The sequence below is a fragment of the Rhododendron vialii genome, chromosome 6a, assembly GCF_030253575.1.
Source record: "Rhododendron vialii isolate Sample 1 chromosome 6a, ASM3025357v1".
Lineage (NCBI taxonomy): Eukaryota > Viridiplantae > Streptophyta > Magnoliopsida > Ericales > Ericaceae > Rhododendron > Rhododendron vialii.
In genome coordinates, this window is record NC_080562.1 from 36,563,107 (window position 1) to 36,583,761 (window position 20,655).

The 20,655-nt window shown below is 37.7% G+C and overlaps 2 protein-coding genes and 1 pseudogene across 16 annotated transcripts; 1 reads left to right on the forward strand and 2 right to left on the reverse strand.

The window, feature by feature from the left end:
• The first annotated feature begins 402 nt into the window (after positions 1–402).
• LOC131330392 (protein transport protein SEC31 homolog A-like) lies at positions 403–20,575 on the forward strand. 15 transcript variants are annotated; one of them, XR_009201104.1, is made up of 11 exons: positions 403–719; positions 2,583–3,542; positions 4,189–4,258; positions 5,181–5,255; positions 5,384–5,460; positions 5,647–5,747; positions 5,843–5,904; positions 7,071–7,276; positions 7,368–7,422; positions 7,520–7,638; positions 8,148–8,637. XR_009201104.1 is itself a non-coding variant. In XM_058363948.1 (8 exons), the coding sequence occupies exons 1-5, from the start codon at positions 666–668 to the stop codon at positions 5,689–5,691; spliced, it is 405 nt and encodes a 134-aa protein (XP_058219931.1). In that variant the 5' UTR covers positions 471–665; the 3' UTR covers positions 5,692–5,747; positions 5,843–5,904; positions 20,016–20,070; positions 20,168–20,575. The 15 variants fall into 15 exon arrangements, 5 of the variants coding, with proteins under 5 accessions (XP_058219931.1, XP_058219933.1, XP_058219932.1 ...); XR_009201103.1 differs by lacking the exons at positions 403–719; positions 7,071–7,276 and adding an exon at positions 726–1,378; XR_009201099.1 differs by lacking the exon at positions 7,071–7,276 and having other exon boundaries at positions 7,520–8,637.
• LOC131330391 (2-oxoglutarate-dependent dioxygenase DAO-like) lies at positions 10,836–12,376 on the reverse strand. The gene is made up of 3 exons (XM_058363947.1): positions 11,954–12,376; positions 11,324–11,642; positions 10,836–11,231 (listed from the first exon to the last, which is right to left on the reverse strand). Exons 1-3 carry the CDS (start codon positions 12,313–12,315, stop codon positions 10,986–10,988), a joined length of 927 nt encoding a protein of 308 aa, XP_058219930.1. The 5' UTR covers positions 12,316–12,376; the 3' UTR covers positions 10,836–10,985.
• Positions 17,968–19,058, reverse strand: LOC131328701 (2-oxoglutarate-dependent dioxygenase DAO-like; annotated as a pseudogene).
• Positions 20,576–20,655: the final 80 nt, after the last annotated feature.

A 20,655-nucleotide genomic window follows, 5' to 3' on the forward strand; every position in this document is an offset into this window, starting at 1 on the left:
CAATAGAGGAGCAATTTTGGTATTCTCCACATTGTTAACCACAAAAATCAACTCCATATTTTGCACCCGTGAAATTGTTAGATGTGCAGTAAAAAGGAAAAAGATGGACCGTATGAAAGCTCATTTAATTAACACCACCACGTATAGAGCGGCGCACAATGGTCGATCTCATCAATTAATAGTTTAAATTAAAAACAATTTTTTACTAGTAAAAAATATTTATTATTGGTTAAAAATTAAAAACACATCGCAACCGTTGATGGACAAAATCAACAATCCGCATTCCATATTACACGTGCACTAGGTGAACTCCTGCATCTCCGGTTCCCCACAAAGGCCTCTTACCTATACAGAAAACTAATGTACGTACGACATTGGATCCTCGCCTGTTCTGGTAAAAAAGGAAGAGGGTATCACATGGGCAAAAGATGAGATGTAGAGAACTAGAGATATCAAACCAAACCTTATCTGACGTCCATTTAAACACCAGCCTGCACGCCTTCCTTGCCCAGAGGATTGTCAGAGAGAGAGAGAGAGAGAGAGAGAGAGGGAGGGGCCGGCTTGGGGAAACCCAGCCAACCCAGAAAACGGACAGAATCCAACGCCGACGACGGAGGCAGCGACCGACTCTTGCCCTCTCTCTTTTGAATTTTGCCCGAATCGACATGGCTGGGGCTCATCTTCCGTTCGAATCACCCCAACGGAATCTGGATAGCCAGGTATTCGTCTTTGTGTTTGTTCATTTTCCAGTTCCGTTAGCAAATAGGGGTTGGGTTTAGGATTTCCACTGTTTTAAATTGATTTAAGTCAGACGGTTTAGGGGTTCCACCTTTTTAGGTTGATTTAGGTCAAAACAAGAATGGTTTTGCTTATTGTCTGTGTTTTTTTGCGGGTTCTCTTGCTCTCTTTGTTGGATCGTAAGCCATTTATGTTTGTTTATTTTCCAGTTATGTCTGCAAATAGGGTTTGGGTATAGGGTTTCGTGTGTTTTAGGCTGATTTAGGTCAAAATAATAAGGGGTTTGTTTGTAGTATCTGTTTTTTGGGGGCTCTTGCTGTGCATCGTGATCTTATGTGGATTTAGCATACAAAACTATTGGATGTGAAATTTTTGATTTGGGGACTCTGTTCCTCATCATCGTTATATTCAGTGAAGCTTGTTTTGTTGACAGTTCCACTGCTTGTTGCATCCGGGTTTATGGGTTTAGAATTCCAATTGGGGTTTATGGAGTTGTTCTTCTTAGGAGTATTATTGGGTTCAAACAGTACTAGATCTGTTTCATCTGAGGAGGGAAGTGGGGCCCAGTTAGATGAAATAGATTGGCATTCGAGGTTGGTCGGTGGTAGTATTCGTGGACAAGAGGAGGAGGATATCTCTGGTGAGTCTGTTAGACTTAAACGGTTCTTTGATTTCACCACCGCCGATTGCGGTAGAAGCCATTGAAATCAAGACAACTGTAAGGGCCCCATTTTCCTCTGTATATGAGTTGTATATGTGTATATCACCCAATTTATATGTGGATCATATGTGTGTGCGTGTGTAATTGTATATTTAGTTCTGTGCCTAATATTAGGGAAATGATTTTGCACCCATTTTTTTAATAAATGCAGTTCAAAATTTTTGTTTTAGTGTGGCTTAAAACTGAGTTGCGTGTACGAGATTAATTTTAAAGTAAATTTATAAGAAAATGGATTTCCGGTACACACCACTTTTTTACCTGGGAAAAATCTTGGGTACACACCACATTTTTTTGGTGTACCATATGCCTTTTACAAAATTTTTGTGGCATGATATATGAGGGTTGCAGTAGTTTATTTTTACGAATGGATTTCCTATAATGAGATTAATTTTGTGGTCAAATACAAATGAACTTTTTTGATTTTTGGTGGTTACTTTTACGATTTTTTGTGGCGTTGCATGTTTACGAATTTTTGTGATGATGTTTATGAATTTTGTGATAAAAAAGACGACACAATTTAAGAAAAAGACGGCTCCAGATCTGTACGTTTTTTTTTGTGGTGTTATTTTCGAATTTTTTGTAGTGTGTTTATGAATTTGGTGTTTCAATAAACAAATTTTTTGGTTCAAGAAGCGGAGGTGAGTTTGGAGTTTGATCCCTCTCTGTTTGATGTAGATCATTTGGCGGGAAAGAAATTAAAGATGCTTCTAAGGGGTCAAAAAATCGTTATTTAGTATCAAGAGTTTTTTTGGTGACTAGCTTGTATAGTTAGGACAAGAGAGTGTTATCCTTCTCTTGATCAATTCTTAGATTAGTTTGAGCTTTTCCTTTTGCATGGAAGTGTATAGGGCCTTTTTGTCGTGTGGCCTCTTTTTGTATACGGGCGACATTCCTTTAATGCCTTCTTTCAAATATAATTATTTACTTATAAAAAAAACAATTTTTTTGTTCAATTACAAATTTTTGTGGTGATTTAAGAAATTTTGGGGCTTAGAATACCAATAGCACACTGTACATGCATGCATCTAAAAATACGAATGTTTACCCTAGCGTTGTGTTCTTATACATGCCATAATGTGCTTTGATTTCCCTCTTTACTTTTTGCTATTTCATTTGTTTTCAGGAATCGTTAGAAGATTATTACAATGGAAGCCAGAACTAATTGACAAACCAAACGCACATGGTTGGACACCACTCCACTATACTGTGCATCGTGGTAATGCATACCTAGTTATAGCGAAACAAATTATTTACTAGTGCACATTAGAACTGGAGACGAAGATGGGAATACGAGTAATTAAATTTATCTTCAAAATGTCATGGTCAAATCAGAAAGATAATGAAGGGAAGACGCCTCTCCATTTGCTTGCTATATTCAACCTAAAAAATAGGGCGTTTTGGAAGAGATATGGAGGATATTGGTTTGCATTCAACAATTAAAACATGAACTCTGTCGGGCTCATATTTTGTTTGTTGAATGCAAACCAATATCCTACATATCTCCTCCAAAACGCCTTATTTTTTAGGTTGGATCTAGCAAGCAAATGGAGAGGCGTGTTCCCTTCATTATCTTTTTGATTTATAAGTTGGCTTGACCATGACATTTTGAAGATAAATTTAATCACCTGTCTTCTCTTCATATATGCCGCAATGCGAAGAATGTTACTTTTTGTATGATCAACCGCCTCCCAACATTCTGGACACTTTGATAAGTTTCATTACCTTCACATTCCCTATAGCCGCAGCTATGTGAAGAGCTATTTTTCCGCCATCTTCGTCTCTAGTTGTAATGTACGCCAGTAAATAATTCGTTTCTAGTATCGTTGTAGCTAGGTATGCATTGCCATGACGCACAACACAGTGAAGTGGTGTCCATCCATGTGCGTTTGGCTTGAAGTGCATGCATTGGATTTGGATGACAAAAATCTGGGACAGGGGATCCTGTGTGTGCAAATGTTGGGATTTGGAGGGACTAATGGTAGTAGGGTTGAAGTCTTAGTTGCATGAAGCAGGAGCGGGGATGGCAACGGCAACGGGGGAGTGGATCATCATAGGAGTGTGGTTAGAAATGCGCAATAAAAAGGTTAAATGAATCAAGAATATTATGTTTCTCTTGTACTACTACTCTTTAATTTTGTTGTTTCTCCTTGTATTTGGAAACTAATGGCAGAACTTCTGCCGCAGAAGCATCATGTATCTTCCATTTTTTAAGGGTTGCTTGTGGAATCAATATTATCCTAATCCTATCCTTTCCTATTCCTAATCCTAAATATATCTAACCTGTAAATAAAAGAACGTTGAAAGGCTCTAGACATTTTGTCCAATTTTCCAATTAAGCCCCCGGCTTGGAGGGGTTGTAGAGTAGCTTCCAGGGGTGTTTTTGTCAAAGAGTAGAGATGATTGTTGTCTCTATCTGGGCCGTATGTTTTTTACTGTGTACCAGATGAGGCCACGTATTCCAATCTCCCCGTCTCTCTCCCAAATATATCAGGAAGAATCAGGAAGCGTCTTTCCCTCTCTCTCTCTCTCTCTCTCTGGGATTTGGGTGATGCAGATCGGTTGGTCGAATCTGGCTTTCCAACAAGAACAGTTTCAGAGCCCCACCAACGAGAAGCAGCAAAACGCACCTGCTTGGATTCAAGCTCACAAAAGGCAAATTTTTTTTATTTCTTTTTGGTTGATTTTGTCTAGAATAATTTGTGATTTGGGTGGTTTTTGTGTATTTCTAGTGGGTTGGAGCCTCTCTTGCCGTCTCTCTTACGAAAGTTCTATTCTGATTTGGGTGACCGAGATCGAAAGGTAATTTTCTGAGGGTTTTTTCATGATTCGGATGGATTCATGTTGTTATTCAGCCGGGTTTTGTGTATTCTTGATGGGTTGGTGAAGGAGAAGGTAAAACGACAAAAGGGACTGGAAATTGTGGGCGACTTTTGTTATTTGTGTATCTCATGGAGTTAGGTTTAGGGTTCCCATGGAGTTAGGTTTACTTGCTTTTACAATCCACTGTTGTTTCTAAACATTTTCTGTGTTTTGCTTCTGGATTTTGCCTTCAAAGTTACAGTTTTTCTTTGTAACTTTTTTGTGTTCTTATTCTCTGTGTAATGGGTTTTGGTAGAATATTACACTTGTTAAGAGTAGTCTTTCCCCCCTTTCTAATGTTGTAATATTTGCTAAGATGAAGCCTAAAAGACAGCTAAATCATGCCCTATGGTTTCAGGGGTGTGCTGATTTGTTTAAAAAAAAAAAAAATTACAACGACGACATCAAACGTGTCACTGGTATGTTACCATCAAATATGGCTTTCATTGTGTGTTCCTATAATTGTTACGGGGTTATCAGTCTGAAGACCCAGCTTGTACTCTATTCTGTTGGCTGCCAAGTGCTTTAGTGCATGGTTTCATGGTAAAACAACATTTCGGTCACATGTTTTAGTTTGACAGAAAAGCCTATTGTGGCTCTGCGTACAGATTTTAAGTGTTTGAACCTGGAAGTAACCCAGTATTTTTGTTTGCAACTTGAACTGAAAATCGAATAAGAGTTAAGAGCCAAAGGATTGAGAACAGGTGTTTATTTTTCTGTGGCAAATTTTGAGCATCAAATTTTTCCTTGAAAATTGTTGAAAAATTGATGCGCATATGTGTTACTTTTTGTTATATGTCGTACTATTATTTTTCATATTCAAACTTGGCTATTTTTTATGCGTCCTGTATTTTTTATCTAGGATTTATCTGGACGGCCGCTTTTGAGTTATGATTTACGCATACGTATCAAGAGCGTTGGAAAATATGACATACAGGTAGCTTATTCCACTGTATTTGTTTATTTGTATAATGGAGATTGCTTGAAATTGTTATGGACGTCATACTTGTATATCTGCATATTTCTGGCTATGATGATGGTATTTGACAAATTTAGTACATCTAGGTTTGATGAGTTGTTTCGGCCTAGTTCAGCACTAGACCATTTCACACGTGAGGGAGAAAGATGAAACTTGATTTCTGGTAATCCATTTGCTTGCCTTTTCAGATGAAACAATGAGTTTTATGTGTTGTTGGTCTCTTAGGTTATGTCTGTTTTACGAAGATCCCCTGTTCTCTGCATTCTATTTTTTATTGAATATTTTTGTTTAATTTTGAGTTATTATATAATGTTTTTATGTTATTTCATTATGAAATATGGAATTTTAGGTGCTAGGTTTTCATCAAAAGGCAAGTATATTATTGGGAAAGTGACTACTCAGATCAAGCTTGTGGAAGGGGACTTTGCTGGAACTGGCTCACCTTTCTATGTGAGTTTTTACAATACACAGAAAATTAGGAGTAACTTGTTTTGTTTACACCGAGTTCATCGCCGAGTAACACTGAAAATTAACTTGTTCCGTAGCTCCAAGGGCGTTGATCATAGCTGAATACACCGGAGTTCACCTGGAGCATGAGGCCTTCCAGGTGATTGTTGATTCAAGTATCATCTTTGGATTGTTGATTCTATATACGATTATGTTGAAGTAGGGCCTACAAAAACACAATCATCTCCTTTATGCAATGTTATTATTCTATTAGGACATGTTATATCAAGAAGCATGACTGTCAGAGATTTCTATATGCAAACATCAATGGCTGTGAAAACATATTACTGGAGTTAGGTTGTTTTACTGGATAGGTTTCTTGTCAAAGTGGCTTTCTTGCATGTTTGTGTGAACCTAATACTGCATCTGTCCATTGGTCAAATTTCTTTTCTTTCTTTTTTTTTTTTTTTTGCATGGAAACTTTACATATACTTGATCTTCTGGCTTGTGAGTAAGGAATTCATTCTGTTGAGTTTTTGGTTTACTTTACTTTCCAATTTTTTGATTTTATTTTTTCCTTACTGCAGAATGTACTCTTTGGCCATCATCTTTGAGGTGTTAACATGTATTTCGCACCATTTGCAACTTAGCAAAACCAATGATGAGGAGGGTCCTGAGCTTCTCTAGGATCTTCACACGACGACGCTTGTAGTAGCTGAATTGAAGCCATGGGGTAGTATATAACACTAGCATTGAAAGTGGTTATAATTATATCCTTTCATGGGATGTCTACAATTCCACGTGTAATTTTTGTTGGAAATGCTGATGACAGCCCAATAAGGCAGAGATTGAATTTTCTCAATATAGGTGTAAGGAAGGTATAGAAATTTTAAAAAGTGTACAGGAATATATGACGATGTATTGTCAAATTAAGCACTGTCCATACAACAATCGTTAGCAAATCCATTGTGATTTGTCAAACTTCGCAATCTTCTCTACCATAGTATGTTTGAAATTTGGTTTGCTGTAGTAAGTTTCAAATTTGTTTTGCTGTAGTATGTTTCAAATCAGGTCATTGGATTTTGGTCCTACCTTCAAGTCTTGAATGGCATTCGTTAGCATTTACTAATTCATGAAATTTTAGGGAGACATCCTGGATGTGTTCTTATGCTAACTCATTCATGAAATTTTAGGGAGACATCCTGGATGTGTTCTTCTGATGTGCATACAAATAATATATCAAATCAACTTCTGTGCTAAAAAATCTTCTTCTTTGTTTGAGTCATGCCCGATTTTACGATGTCTCTGCTCTGTTAAAATTTGTAGATTCTGTTTTCCCCTCTGGATACTATGCAACCATGGCCTGCATTGTGTGCTGAGTCCCAGTTGAAAACTTGAGTTAAAACCTAAAGATTGTTCATGATGAAGTATCAGTTTTAATGCGACATTACAAACAAGGATTTTTTTATGGTGTGATGGGGTTCTTGATGAATCATATCAAATGGACGCTCCACATCTTTCTTTTCAAATAGGTGCTTTACCATATTATCTAGAAGATAATTATATGTAGTTCTTGCTTCCTTGAACCTTCAATTTATGTATTTGTAATATGTCCTGCTTCAGTTCTGAGGCAAGTGAGAATGCTCTTGTAACACAGCTTTCCAGGCATAGAGCACCTGTAAGTTTCTCGATTTTGTATTTTGTGATTGCTTCGTTAATTCTTGGACTTCTGATTTGTGAATGACTTGGTGGCTGCTGCTTTCTCTCTTTTCCAGGTTTGTGGCGTAGAATTTAATGCTCTTACACCGAACCATCTTGCATCTGGGGCTGATAAAGGTTGTATATGGGATATTGCAAAACTGGTAGAAGCTCTACTTGTTTTTCTCCTCTCAAGGTATCTGCAAAATATTTCTAACTCTACTTGCACGGAAGTAATTTGTTTAGTCGATCCATGACTTGGTAGTGCTTCTAATAATGCAAACTCCTCAGTACATAGATAAAGAAGTGACGGGCCTCGATTTTCTTGTCATGATTACGATTTCGTAAATATCCCTTATTTTGCGAGAAATAACAGTTGAAGAGGTATTACTTACAACAGTTCTTGAAAATTAGGTTCTGCCTCTCCTTTTTGTTTCTGCCAATGTGAGATTCCCATGGGTATTTAGGGAAGGTTATTTCGCATTTGTTTGGTAATCACTTTTTGTCTTGAGCTACATTCTGGGCATACCTTTTCAGCATTCACCCAACTTTGTAGGAAGTTTAGAATAAATTTCTCGACCCTTCTATTGATTTTTTGCATTAGTGTAATGGAGACAATTTTAATGGGTGCATCCAAATCATTTTGATTTCAGTCATTTGCGTCCATATTATTTTCTTTAAACTTTTGCCGTGTCCCATAAAAAGTCGATGCAAGTCCACAAAAGCAATGTGTTGGATGTTTCACAAACACCTGTTGAGCCATCCAATTTGTGCTGGAGCTTGAAACATGGAAGCGCACCCAACAAGAAAGCTCCAAAGTTAGCTCATCAACATGCTACGACGACATGGAAGAAGATGAATCTAAACAGCTTCTGGAACACAAACACAAGAAAGAATAGTGCTCCAATCTAATGCCATCAAGCAATCTCAGCAAAATAGACATCAAAGCAAATTTTTTGGTGTGAATGATTTGCAACTATGTCTATTTTAAATGCCTTAGCACCATGTAGCAATGGACAAATCTTTTGCTTCAGCTATTAACAATAGACAACAAAGCAAATCTTTTGTTGTGAATGATTTGCAGTGTTGTCTGTTCGCTAGGAAAATCTTTTGGTCCGGACAATTTGCTGCTGAAAATTGGAATTATTCAGTATTTGTAAATTTCTATAAATCACTTTTGTGCACAGTTACGCCTTCCAATTATCCTATTTTAGATATTCCACAGGCACGAAATACTCGTGCGAGCACGACGGCCCACACCTAGTGAACTTGGGACACTTTTGCCCTTTGATTTATGCCATTTTACTAGTTGCCCAACAAATTGAAATCGGCGTCTTGGCAATTTTTGGTCCCATTTTCCCAATTGTGCCCCTGGGTTGGATGGCCGCAAGGCCAAACGTGGGTGGCAAAATGGTCTTTTCGCGGAAGCGCACACGTGTCGTACTAAACGCAGAGCGTAGATGCTTCTAGACCATTGGCATTATTTCCCTCCAAAATCTCTCCCCTCCTTTCCCTTCTTCGTATGTAGCTACACACAAACCTTCATATCTCTCTCTCTCTCTCTCTCTCTCTCTAATCTCTTCCTTGCATCTATCGTCCGCTTCACTTCGATCTGCTACATCATCGATCCGTTCACATCAATATGAATGAGTTCAAACGATGCAGGTAATTCGTATTTCTATGAATGGTTAATATTTTGTTTTCGTTTGCATTACACTTTTTGTAAACAAAAATCCTCATCAATTAGTAGTTTTTTAGACTTCATTTTCTTTTTTTCTAATTTGGCCGAGATTTTAAAATTTTTGGTCTGTGTTTTCTGAAAAATAAGAGGCCGAAAATGAAAAACCTATACCAGTCAAGTCCACTGGTCACCGAGGCAATCTGGTCCAAACAGAAAAAGCCCATTGAAGTGGGTCAGCCCAATAAGCATGATTTTGATACTTATGGACCGCCATGACGTACTCTCGGCTGCAATGTGGCTTCTAGGCTAGGACTAAGTATCCTCGGGCTTAGCTTCGGCAAACTGTACCATTTATTTGTTTTATTTTTTACCAAAACAGTAACAGGTGATATTATAAATCCAAGAAACAATACACCACGAGGAAATTCCTTCCTTGAATAAGGGATCAAGAAACCAAACATGCCTACCTATTTGGTTTACAATTTTTCAAGTACAGACGGCGCTTTGCAATTTTTCAAGATCAGATCCCCGCACCACGACCTTGTGCAGAGGAGTTTCTGCGGCTTTATTCGGCCTATGGTCAAACTCTGGATCTTCTGTTGTCAACAATCTCACAATACCTATCGGGTTCCGACACCTCGCCGCCATGTGCAACGGGGAGCCTCCGTCGGGATTTTTTGCCCTCAACATCTCCCTCACCACCTTTGCGCAAGGGTTGTTTGATTTTGCGAAATTGACGAGCGATTTGACTACATGGTAGCGCCCTCCCGCCACCGCGATATGGATCGGAGTATCGAGGGTGGTATTCTTCCGGCGTACAAGGAAGGGACACTCGTTTAAGATACCTGCCACACAACGGGAGTGGCCGAACTCGGCTATGACGTGGAGAACGGTGTTGTTGTTTGGGGTAAATTTGAGGGCACATTGGTCAGTGTATTCGTTGAGGATATCTGGTTTGCCTTTCATTGCTGCTCTGTACATCCTCGATTCCATTGTAACTCCGCTGCACTGGGGAGGAGTGGAGGTTTGGGTCAAAAACTTGATTTGGGATAAAGACATCTCCAGTAGCAAATTCGTATTTTAATCCAAATCTCTTATAAGATCTTCACATCGGTTCCGTTTGTAAAATGAGTAGGGCTCCTCTCATATGATTCCTCATATGACACAACATGGGATATTGGTTCTATTTGAGGATTCAATTTTGTACATTTTTTGAATTTGATATGTGCATCATTCATTTGAAAAATTAGGTCAATCGAACAACCCTGTCCATCTGAACAACTTAAGGGCAGCATACACAAAGTCTGTTTGTTTAATTTTTTTTATCGGCAAATTTTTTATTATTAATCATTAAAACAAGTTACAACGATTAAAAGGATCCAAAGAAATATTGGTATTAAGACACAAAGTCTGTCTATTTATTACTCGTAAGACAAATATGATTCCATCAAAGTCTTGACCAATGTCCGACCATTTTGCTTTTTTTTTTTTTTTTGCATGGTTAATTTACGCATTGAGACTCAGAAGATAAATGGCTCAGATTATCAAACGGAATGAGTCCCGTATTGTAAAATGGAACCAGCAAAAAAAATATATTCAAGGCCACCGGAGAGCCCAAGCCTTCGTGCAACTAGCTTGTGCACTCCCTTGTCCAAGTCAAGTTAATGAATAACAGGACACTTTTACTTAACAAGTTAAATTATTTTATAAATATGTTTGTCATTTATTCTCCAATCCCTTAATTTATTTCACAGTATATGAACAAGAACACAACGTAAGACCATAAGAATAACACCACCCAGGGTATATACGGATGGATATATATGCAGCCTTAACAAAAGAACCACAATGCTAATAAGCTTTCAGGATTCGACGCACAAGAGCTCGATAGCTCCAGTAGGGGATTTGGTGTTAATACGGAGCATTCGATACTCTTCGAAATTCATAGGCTTGTACAAACGAGGGTGTTCCGAGTCCACCAGCTCTTCCGGTGCACCGAGTGACCCATCCTTTGGTCCCAACACGAACAATGCTATCGACAGTCGTATCGATCCTTCGTAACACTGCACTCTATGCTTCACGCTCCATAATCTCCCGTTGCTCCATAGCTGCAAAAAAAAACATATGATGAAATTTAACTTTAAAATATTGTTCCGGCACTGTATTGATTGAATCATTATTCAATATAAATTGAACCTACCGCTGCGAGGTCTCCAAGGTTGACAACGAGAGTCCCAGGCATCGGATCAACAGGGACGTATTCGCCGGTATCCTTGCGCACTGCTTCTAGACCACCGATGATTTCATCGTCCTGTAATATGGTGAGGAACCCGGGGTCTGTGTGCAAAACGGCACCGGTGGAACCAACATAGTCAAGAGTGTAGTTGTATTTGTTGATTCTAAGTTGACAAGGCCACCCATTGAATAGGTCACCAGAGAGCCCCAAGCCTTGGAGCAACTTACGGCCCATGTCCATCCCAAGATCATGTATGGCTTTTGAATATTCTGTTATGATCTCCCTGTAGTTACAATTTAGTTAAGAGAAGCAAAACTCTTGTCAGGAAAGCAACAATTCCTAGTACATGATTTTGAAAATTGATTTTTGCAATCCCATTTTTAGCATCTGCACTGTTTTAATTTGTTTGTTTATTAGTGGGGAATTTATTACAATGGATGCAAGAATTTGAGTAAGAGCGGCTGAAAGGTATAAATTATATATACCTTATAACTCTCGATCCCTTTAATCTCCGTAATTTCATTTTTCAAAGATTAATAATTATTTATTTATTTATTTTTTTTGGTGATGAGGAAAATTTAGAGAGAGGGGCACCTTTGGCGAGGATCAGAGACACAAAGTTGATCAAAAAAATTATCAAGATTTCCAGGGGCAGTCATGTCATAACACCCCAACCCTTCAAAGACAGGACTAGCCTTGTTTAGGGGGGTGTACCCTTTCCCTTCCACCGGGTGAGAGTTTCTCAGCTTGATCTCCACCGGCAAATCAAGCAACGAGCGCGACACCGCCTTCATTTCCCCCATCAACTCCGGCGAAATACCGTGGTTTACAATTCTAAAACACCCCCATTCCCGACATGCATCCATTAGTTTCCCAGATTGTCCTGGAAAATCTTGCATGTCGATTACTGGAATGTTACTAGCCACACCACCCTTAGCCATTGTCAACATAACCATTTTTTTTTTTTCTTTTCTCTCTCTCTGTTTTGTTTTTTTTTTCTACCTTTCTTTTTAGGCTCCGGTGTTGTGGTTTATGAGACTTGTGATGGGATGCATGGATTCCTCTTATAGATGTTTTGGGGCTGAGAGAATCACGTCAAAGGTTGAAAAAATGTCCATGTGATAAAGTTTTTTTAATGGGACAAATTAGGTGTGGAATTTCCAAAGGCGTTTCCATTTTTTTTTTCTTCCCTTCTTCTAGATGCGGGTTAGTTCAACCAAAACTGATTTCGTATTTGCTTACCGAGAAAGATGTGAAATTATTCAATAATTCGGAAGCGCCGCAACGTGGTACTTAGGGCTGCAAACGATCCGAGCCGTTCGCGAGCGGCTCAAAGCTCGGCTCGGTTCGAGACACAAACGAACGAGCTCGAGCTAAAATGTTCGGCTCGTTTATGAAACGAGCCGAGCTCGAGCTAGTCGAAACTCGGTTCGAATTGGCTCGCGAGCCCAACTATATTATATATATATATATATATATATATATATATATATATATTACAGAGCTCGAGCTCGGCTCGTTTATGATTACTTACAGAGCTCGAGCTCGGCTCGCTCGGCTCGTTTATGAAACAAATATATATATATATATATAATAAACGAGCCGAGCGAGCCGAGCTCGAGCTCTGTAAATACATCTCGAGCCGAGCTCGAGCTCGAGCCAACTAAATTTTTGGCGAGCTGAGCTCGAACACTCTAAAACTCGGCTCGGCTCGACTCGTTTGTAGCCCTAGTGTCACTGGTACTCCGAACCTCTTCACAATCATTCTTGTGAGTTCCATGATTAAGTGTATGAATTTCGCATAAATGTAAGATTCTGGTTCGATCAGAAGCACCACGTGATGATACTCCCGAATTATTGAATTTACTCGAAAAAGGAACTAAAATCAGGGATGGGGGTAGCCGGGGCTGGTAGGGGTCCCAGCACATACTCTATTTAATTTTTTTTAAAAATAATAATTCTGTTGAATTTGCGTGTGATAAGGTCGGCTTCTGTAATTAGCCATGTGGGCTTCGGCGTAGGAAGTTTGACTGAACAGTCTCATTTGGGGCCCAAATAACCATTTCAGGTGCTACCTCGTGCATTGTGCTAGGTTGTTAGAGCATATCCGCATCAGAAGAGGCAAACTTCTCTTTTGGCTAAAGTAGCCAGGGTACAGCACAAAATAGGGTCGGCATCAGACTCTCGTCAAGCTCGTGGAAAAATAGAAATGGAACAGTGCCTCTTTTCTTTTGACTATCAACCGTTCATCCTCTACTCATTAGTTTATTATTATACTACTGGTACGCATGGGACAACGGGGAGAGATGCAAGGACAATGGCCAAAAAATATTTGAATGGAAAAGTAGAAGTAGAAGTAGAAGTAGAAAAGAAAGAATAGTTTAATACAGTAAAATTAAAATAGAGAGTCTGATGTAATGTGTTTTTAAAAAAATGACTTGTTAAAGTAGAAAAGTAGTTTTTGGGGTTAAATTTGGTCCAAAATTTATTGATGCTGATGCGGATACTCTTAGGGTCCCCCTTGCATTAGATCGAGTATATATAACCAGTTTTGTTTACTTCAATTAGAGCAGTAAACGGTCCGAATCGAGCTTCAAAAGTAATTATGTTTTATAGAAGCATTTGTTAAGGTTTTTTTGGGGCAACTTCTAATTTTTTGTTTTTGGCTAGAAAAATTGTGTCAAAGTGTTTGTCGCGGTATCACCATACTACTTATGGCCTAAATATAATTTTAAAAAGTTCGTTTTAAAAAGCTGATTACAAGAAGCTACTTATTTGATGCTCGTGAATTCTACTTTAAAATAATCTATTTTTATTTGGAATTAAGATTCAATCAACACCACGCCACCGCTAGTCACCATCGGCAGATTTAGCATCACAGAACCCAATAGAATTGAACTGCCGCAGAAGCTCAATCCTTTCGTTAGGTGAATACCGTGCCACCCAACGGCGGACCACGTACAACGGGTGTCACGACGGCAACCCCACCGCACCTCCTTAATCTTGATTTGATTAATCTTATACTACTATTTACCATCTGAGCAATAATCTTATATATACAAGTTGTAATTAAACCGATTAGGAGCCGAGTTCAAGAAGACAACATGATTTTTTTTAACAAACCTCATACTTGAGAGCCAAGTTTGAGTTGATTTTTTATTCACTTTACATCCGTACGTACAGTCTTGTAAGACTCCGTTTGTTTGGGCGTAAAATATTTTCCGATAAAATATTTGACCTATTTTCCGGTGTTTGGCTGTGTAAAAAATGATAAAAATATTTTACATGTAAAACATTTTCCATTAATTAGATGAAAATGGCTTACGTTTAAATCTTCCGTAAGTTATTTTTCGAAATGAATCCGCTGCATTCTACTGCAATTTTCACTGTTTAGTTTCTTCGATCGTTCGTCCTGACCCACGTTCAATTCGAATATTCTCAGATCTCTTCACCGTTTAAGCCCCACCTCTCTCTTTACACTATTTTGTCGATTTCTGAAAATGTTTTTTAAGTATCAAACAAACACCCAAGGACGGAACGAGGATTTTATCCTAGCAGTGGTGAAATGTATACTAAAATAAAAAAATGAATTAAAATATTAATAGTCATCGACTCTAAAAAAAATTAAAATAACATAACAAAAACTATAGTAAATGATATTTATCATTTGCACAAAGAGTACAAAAAAAGACTAACTTTAATTTTTTAGGTAAAATTGTTTTAGGGTTAAAGTGTGGAGTTTTTTTTCTTTTCTTTTCTTAATTATACCTCATCCTTTATATTATTTCACTTTAGCCCATTGAATTTAATTTTTTTTTTTTTGTTGATCCGCATTGAATTTAGTTTTGGAATACTTTTTTGGGTCTCATTTATTGAAAAATAAAGAAAGAAGAAGATTTAAGACTAATATATAACAAAAAATAAAGAAAAAATTCTAGCGGTGGCAAGACTATATATGTTGGGGATAATTTTTTTTTAACATATAATAATTCAATTTCTAAAATTCTTGTTGTGGCGGCCGCTGACTAGACCCCCCTTGGTTCCATCATTACAAACACCTGAAAATAAAAGTTCGAAATTTGTTTTCTGAAAAAATATTTTACATGGAAAACATTTTACATCCGTATCATTTCACGATGTAATTATTGTTGGGTTGAATATTAATTTGGACATGCATGACTTTCGCTTACAAATATAAATAGTTTAATTTACCATTCAAAAGAGAAGGCAGTACTGAGGTCACGAATGAGCTAAAAGTTCTCATGCGCGTCCTTCTGGAAAAAGTCATGAATTGTCTACCCAGGAAAAATGGAACTCATCAACTGAAAAACCTTAACTTCACCATTTTTCTACGTACCCATTGCTAAAGGTGATGTCTCTTTTTTTGGACTATCATAACGGGTCTCAAAGTAGTAAAGGGTTCTTGAAATTTATAAATTTTCGAGAACCTCAAACGATCGCACCTCGAATTTTAACTCAAAGCCGAGTCTATATGTACATTTATCTGTTTCTAGATTTTGAAAATCTTGACTTCACCAATTTTCCCTTTAATGTTTCTAGATTCTTAAAATCTGAACGTCACTATTGATCTGTTTGTTTCTAATGACCAAAAACTGTTATGCCAGGTGCACCCTCTGGATAAAGTCCATAGACTGCTTGGGTTTGGTGGAAGCCTTTAATTAATTAATTACCAATGAGGCTAAGGTTGGTTTTTCGATTTGTTGATGTATTTCTGCTTCCTCTTTTTGCTTCGAAAATTGAGGATCCAAACACAACCTTAGTGAATACCGATTGACAAGGAAATCAAAATTGTTCAGAACTGGTTAATACCCAGAACAGCTCACAATCATCCCACAAAGGAACTTTCATTTTCACCAAAAGAAGAGCTATCAAATTGCGAGTTTTGGACCACAGCAAAAAAGAGACCGAGAGAAGATTCCTTGGTGATTGTGCTTTGGAGTTCTAGAATTTAATCCATATTCAAGTTGTTGTAGCTAATATTGAATACCTCCGAAGGAATAAGTTTAGTGGTCAAGGTCTGAGACTTAGGAGTTTATTTTTTATTTTTAAGATTTTATATTCGAAATCTCTCAGGTGTTATCAACTCATTTGAGACTAGTCCATACAGAGTTTTGCTCTGACTTGTATTAAGACCCCTCCATACGGGCGGTTGGATTGACCCCTAGAATTCCTCGTATGACGCAACATGGGATATTGATTCTTTTTGAGGACTCGATTTGTTCATTTTGCAAATTTCATATCTGCGTCGTCCATGAGAAAGAGTAGGTTAATTGAACAACCGCTTCCATCTGAACAATCTACATTTGTCTTAAGAGCAACAGACACAAAGTCTGTTTGTCTATTGGTCTTAAGACAAATACGATTGGATCAAAGTCTTGACCAATGTCCGATCATTTTACTTTTTTGTGCATGGTTAATTTATGCAATGAGATTTAGAATATAAATGGCTCGGATTGTCAAACGGAATGAGCCCATATTGCAAAATGGCACCAGTAATAGAAAATAATATTTTCGAAATATTCAAGGCTAATTGCAGTTGTATATTTATTTGTTGATTCTTAGTTGACAAAGGCCACCGGAGAGCCCAAGCCTTTGTGCAACTTGCACCCCATGTCCATGCTAACTCGCTCATTGGATCGCTCGGAATATTACTAGCCTGACCACCCTTTGCCATTGTCAACATAACCATTTTTTCTCTCCGTTTTCATGGTTTTTTTTCTATCTTTCTTTCTAGGCTTTGGAATTGTGGTTTGTGATTTGATGCATGGATTCCTTTTCTAGTAGATGGTTAGGGGAAGAGAGAATCGTGTCAAAGGTTGACAAAATGCCAAAAAGTGTAAAAGTTTTTTTAATGACTTTCCAAAATTAGGTTTTGGGATAAAATGAAATAGTTTTAAATAACGGATTACATATGGAAGAAAAATATTTAATAATGAGGTGTATTTTATTCATTTAAAATTGAAAAACTTAAATAGGGATCCTTTTCTGTAGATACTTGAGTCATTATCCTAGTAAGTTTGAAAACTTATTTTTCTATCCTCAAATTCAACTAAATCCCAAACTACCATTTCTCTCTTATAATCTTTCAAATCTTTCTCTCTTTATCTTTTCTAATTAATCCAATTCTCTCTCCAATCTTTCAAACCTTTTCTCGCCTAATCTTTTTAATTCTTTCTCTCTCCTAATCGTTATGAAATTCATGATAGAAATTTATCCTACAAATATATCATGAAAATCAAAACATATTTTTGCAAAACTACTATACTTTGAAATCAATCATACTCACTACATCAAATTAATTTCAGATACAAACGCATCATGAAAAAAAAAAACATCATGAAAATCATGACATATTTCTACAAATTACTCCTACCATTTAATCGTGTTTGGACGGAACCTAGAAAAAAAATCATGACAAAATTTTATCTTAAAATACATCAAAAAAAATCATGGCATATTTCTACAAAACCATCATGAAATCAACCACAAACAATACATCAAATTTCAACTACAAACACATCATGAAAATCATGACAGATTTTTACAAATTACCATTTAATCATATTTGGACAGAATAGATGCACGAATTTAAATGAATATCACCAAACTAAATTATTTTAACAAACATCGAAATTCCAAACACAAGTATTAATTTAACTCTATAAATGTCTGTCATTTATTCTCCAATCCCTTAATTTATTTCTCATTGTATGAACAAGAACACAACATAAGAATAACACCACCATGGGTATATACGTACGGATGGATATCTATGCAGCCTTAACAAAAGAACGACAATTTTAATTAACTTTCAGGATTCGACGCGCAAGAGCTCGATAGCGCCAGTAGGGGATTTGGTGTTAACCCGGAGCATTCGATACTCTTCGAAATTTATAGGCTTGTACAAACGAGGGTGTTCGAAGTCCACCAGCTCCTCCGGTGCACCGAGTGCCCCAGATCCTTTGGTCCCAACACGAACAATGTTATGGACAATCGTATCGATCCTTTGTAACATTGCACTCTGTGCTTCACGCTCCAGAGTCTCCCGTTGCTCCATAGCTGCAAAAAAAAAAAAACCATATGATGAAATTAACTTATGAAATACAGTACCAGCACTGGATTCAATGAATCATTACTCAATGAAACCTACCGCTGCGAGGTCTCCAAGGTTGACACCGAGAGAGCCGGGCATCGGATCAATTAACAGGGACGTATTCCCCGGAATCCTTGCGCACCGCTTCTAGGCCACCGATGATTTCATCGTCCTGTAATATGGTGAGGAACCCGGCGTCCGTGTGCAAAACGGCACCGGTGGAACCAACATACTCAGGAGTGTAGTTGTATTTGTTGATTCTAAGTTGACTAGGCTACCCATTGTATAGGTCACCAGAGAGTCCCAAGCCTTGGAGCAACTTACGGCCCATGTCCATCCCAAGGTCGTGTATGGCTTTTGAATATGCCGTTATGATCTCCCTGTTAATGAAATTTAGTCAAGAAAGCAACACTTCCTAGTTTAAGATTTTGAAAATTGATTTTTGAAATCCCATTTGTGAAAATAATGGCGAAAATCTCCAAGATAATATGCAAGTATAAATAGAGAGAGGAGCATGCACCTTTGGCGAGGATCAGAGACGCAAAGTTGATCAAAAAAATTATCAAGATTTCCAGGGGTAGCCATGTCATGACACCCCAACCCTTCAAAAAGAGGACTAGCCTTGTTTAGGGGGTGTACCCTTTCCCTTGCACCGGATGAGAGTTCCTCAGCTTGATCTCCACCGGCAAATCAAGCAACCATCACGACACCGCCTTCATTTCCCCCATCAATGCTGCTGGAATACCGTGGTTTATAATCCTAAAATACCCCGATTCTCTACATGCATCCATTAGTTTCCCAAATTGTTCTAGCTGCTGGAATATTACTAGCCACACCACCCTTAGCCATTGTAAACATAACCATTTTTTTCTATTCCTTTTATAGATGTTTTTGGGACAGAGAGAATATTCATGTCAAAGGTTGAAAAAATGTGGCATTTATTCCTATATTAATTATTACTTCTCTACCATAGTATGTTTGAAATTTGGTTTGTTGTAGTAAGTTTCAAATTTGTTTTGCCATAGTATGTTTCAAATCAGGTCATTGGATTTTGGTCCTACCTTCAAGTCTTGAATGGCATTCGTTAGCATTTACTAATTCATGAAATTTTAGGGAGACATCCTGGATGTGTTCTTCTGATGTGCATACAAATAATATATCAAATCAACTTCTGTGCTAAAAAATCTTCTTCTTTATTTGAGTCATGCCCGATTTTACGATGTCTCTGCTCTGTTAAAATTTGTAGATTCTGTTTTCCCCTCTGGATACTATGCAACCATGGCCTGCATTGCGTGCTGAGTCCCAGTTGAAAACTTGAGTTAAAACCTAAAGATCGTTCATGATGAAGTATCAGTTTTAATGCGACATTACAAACAAGGATTTTTTATGGTGTGACGGGGTTCTTAATGAATCATATCAAATGGACGCTCCACATCTTTCTTTTCAAATAGGTGCTTTACCATATTATCTAGAAGATAATTATATGTAGTTCTTGCTTCCTTGAACCTTCAATTTATGTATTTGTAATATGTCCTGCTTCAGTTCTGAGGCAAGTGAGAATGCTCTTGTAACACAGCTTTCCAGGCATAGAGCACCTGTAAGTTTCTCGATTTTGTATTTTGTGATTGCTTCGTTAATTCTTGGACTTCTGATCTGTGAATGACTTGGTGGCTGCTGCTTTCTCTCTTTTCCAGGTTTGTGGCGTGGAATTTAATGCTCTTACACCGAACCATCTTGCATCTGGGGCTGATAAAGGTTGTATATGGGATATTGCAAAACTGGTAGAAGCTCTACTTGTTTTTCTCCTCTCAAGGTATCTGCAAAATATTTCTAACTCTACTTGCACGGAAGTAATTTGTTTAGTCGATCCATGACTTGGTAGTGCTTCTCATAATGCAAACTCCTCAGTACATAGATAAAGAAGTGACGGGCCTCGATTTTCTTGTCATGATTACGATTTCCTAAATATGCCTTATTTTGCGAGAAATAACAGTTGAAGAGGTATTACTTACAACAGTTCTTGAAAATTAGGTTCTGCCTCTCCTTTTCGTGTCCGCCAATGTGAGATTCCCATGGGTATTTAGGGAAGGTTATTTCGCATTTGTTTGAAGAGGTATTACTTACAACAGTTCTTGAAAATTAGGTTCTGCCTCTCCTTTTCGTGTCCGCCAATGTGAGATTC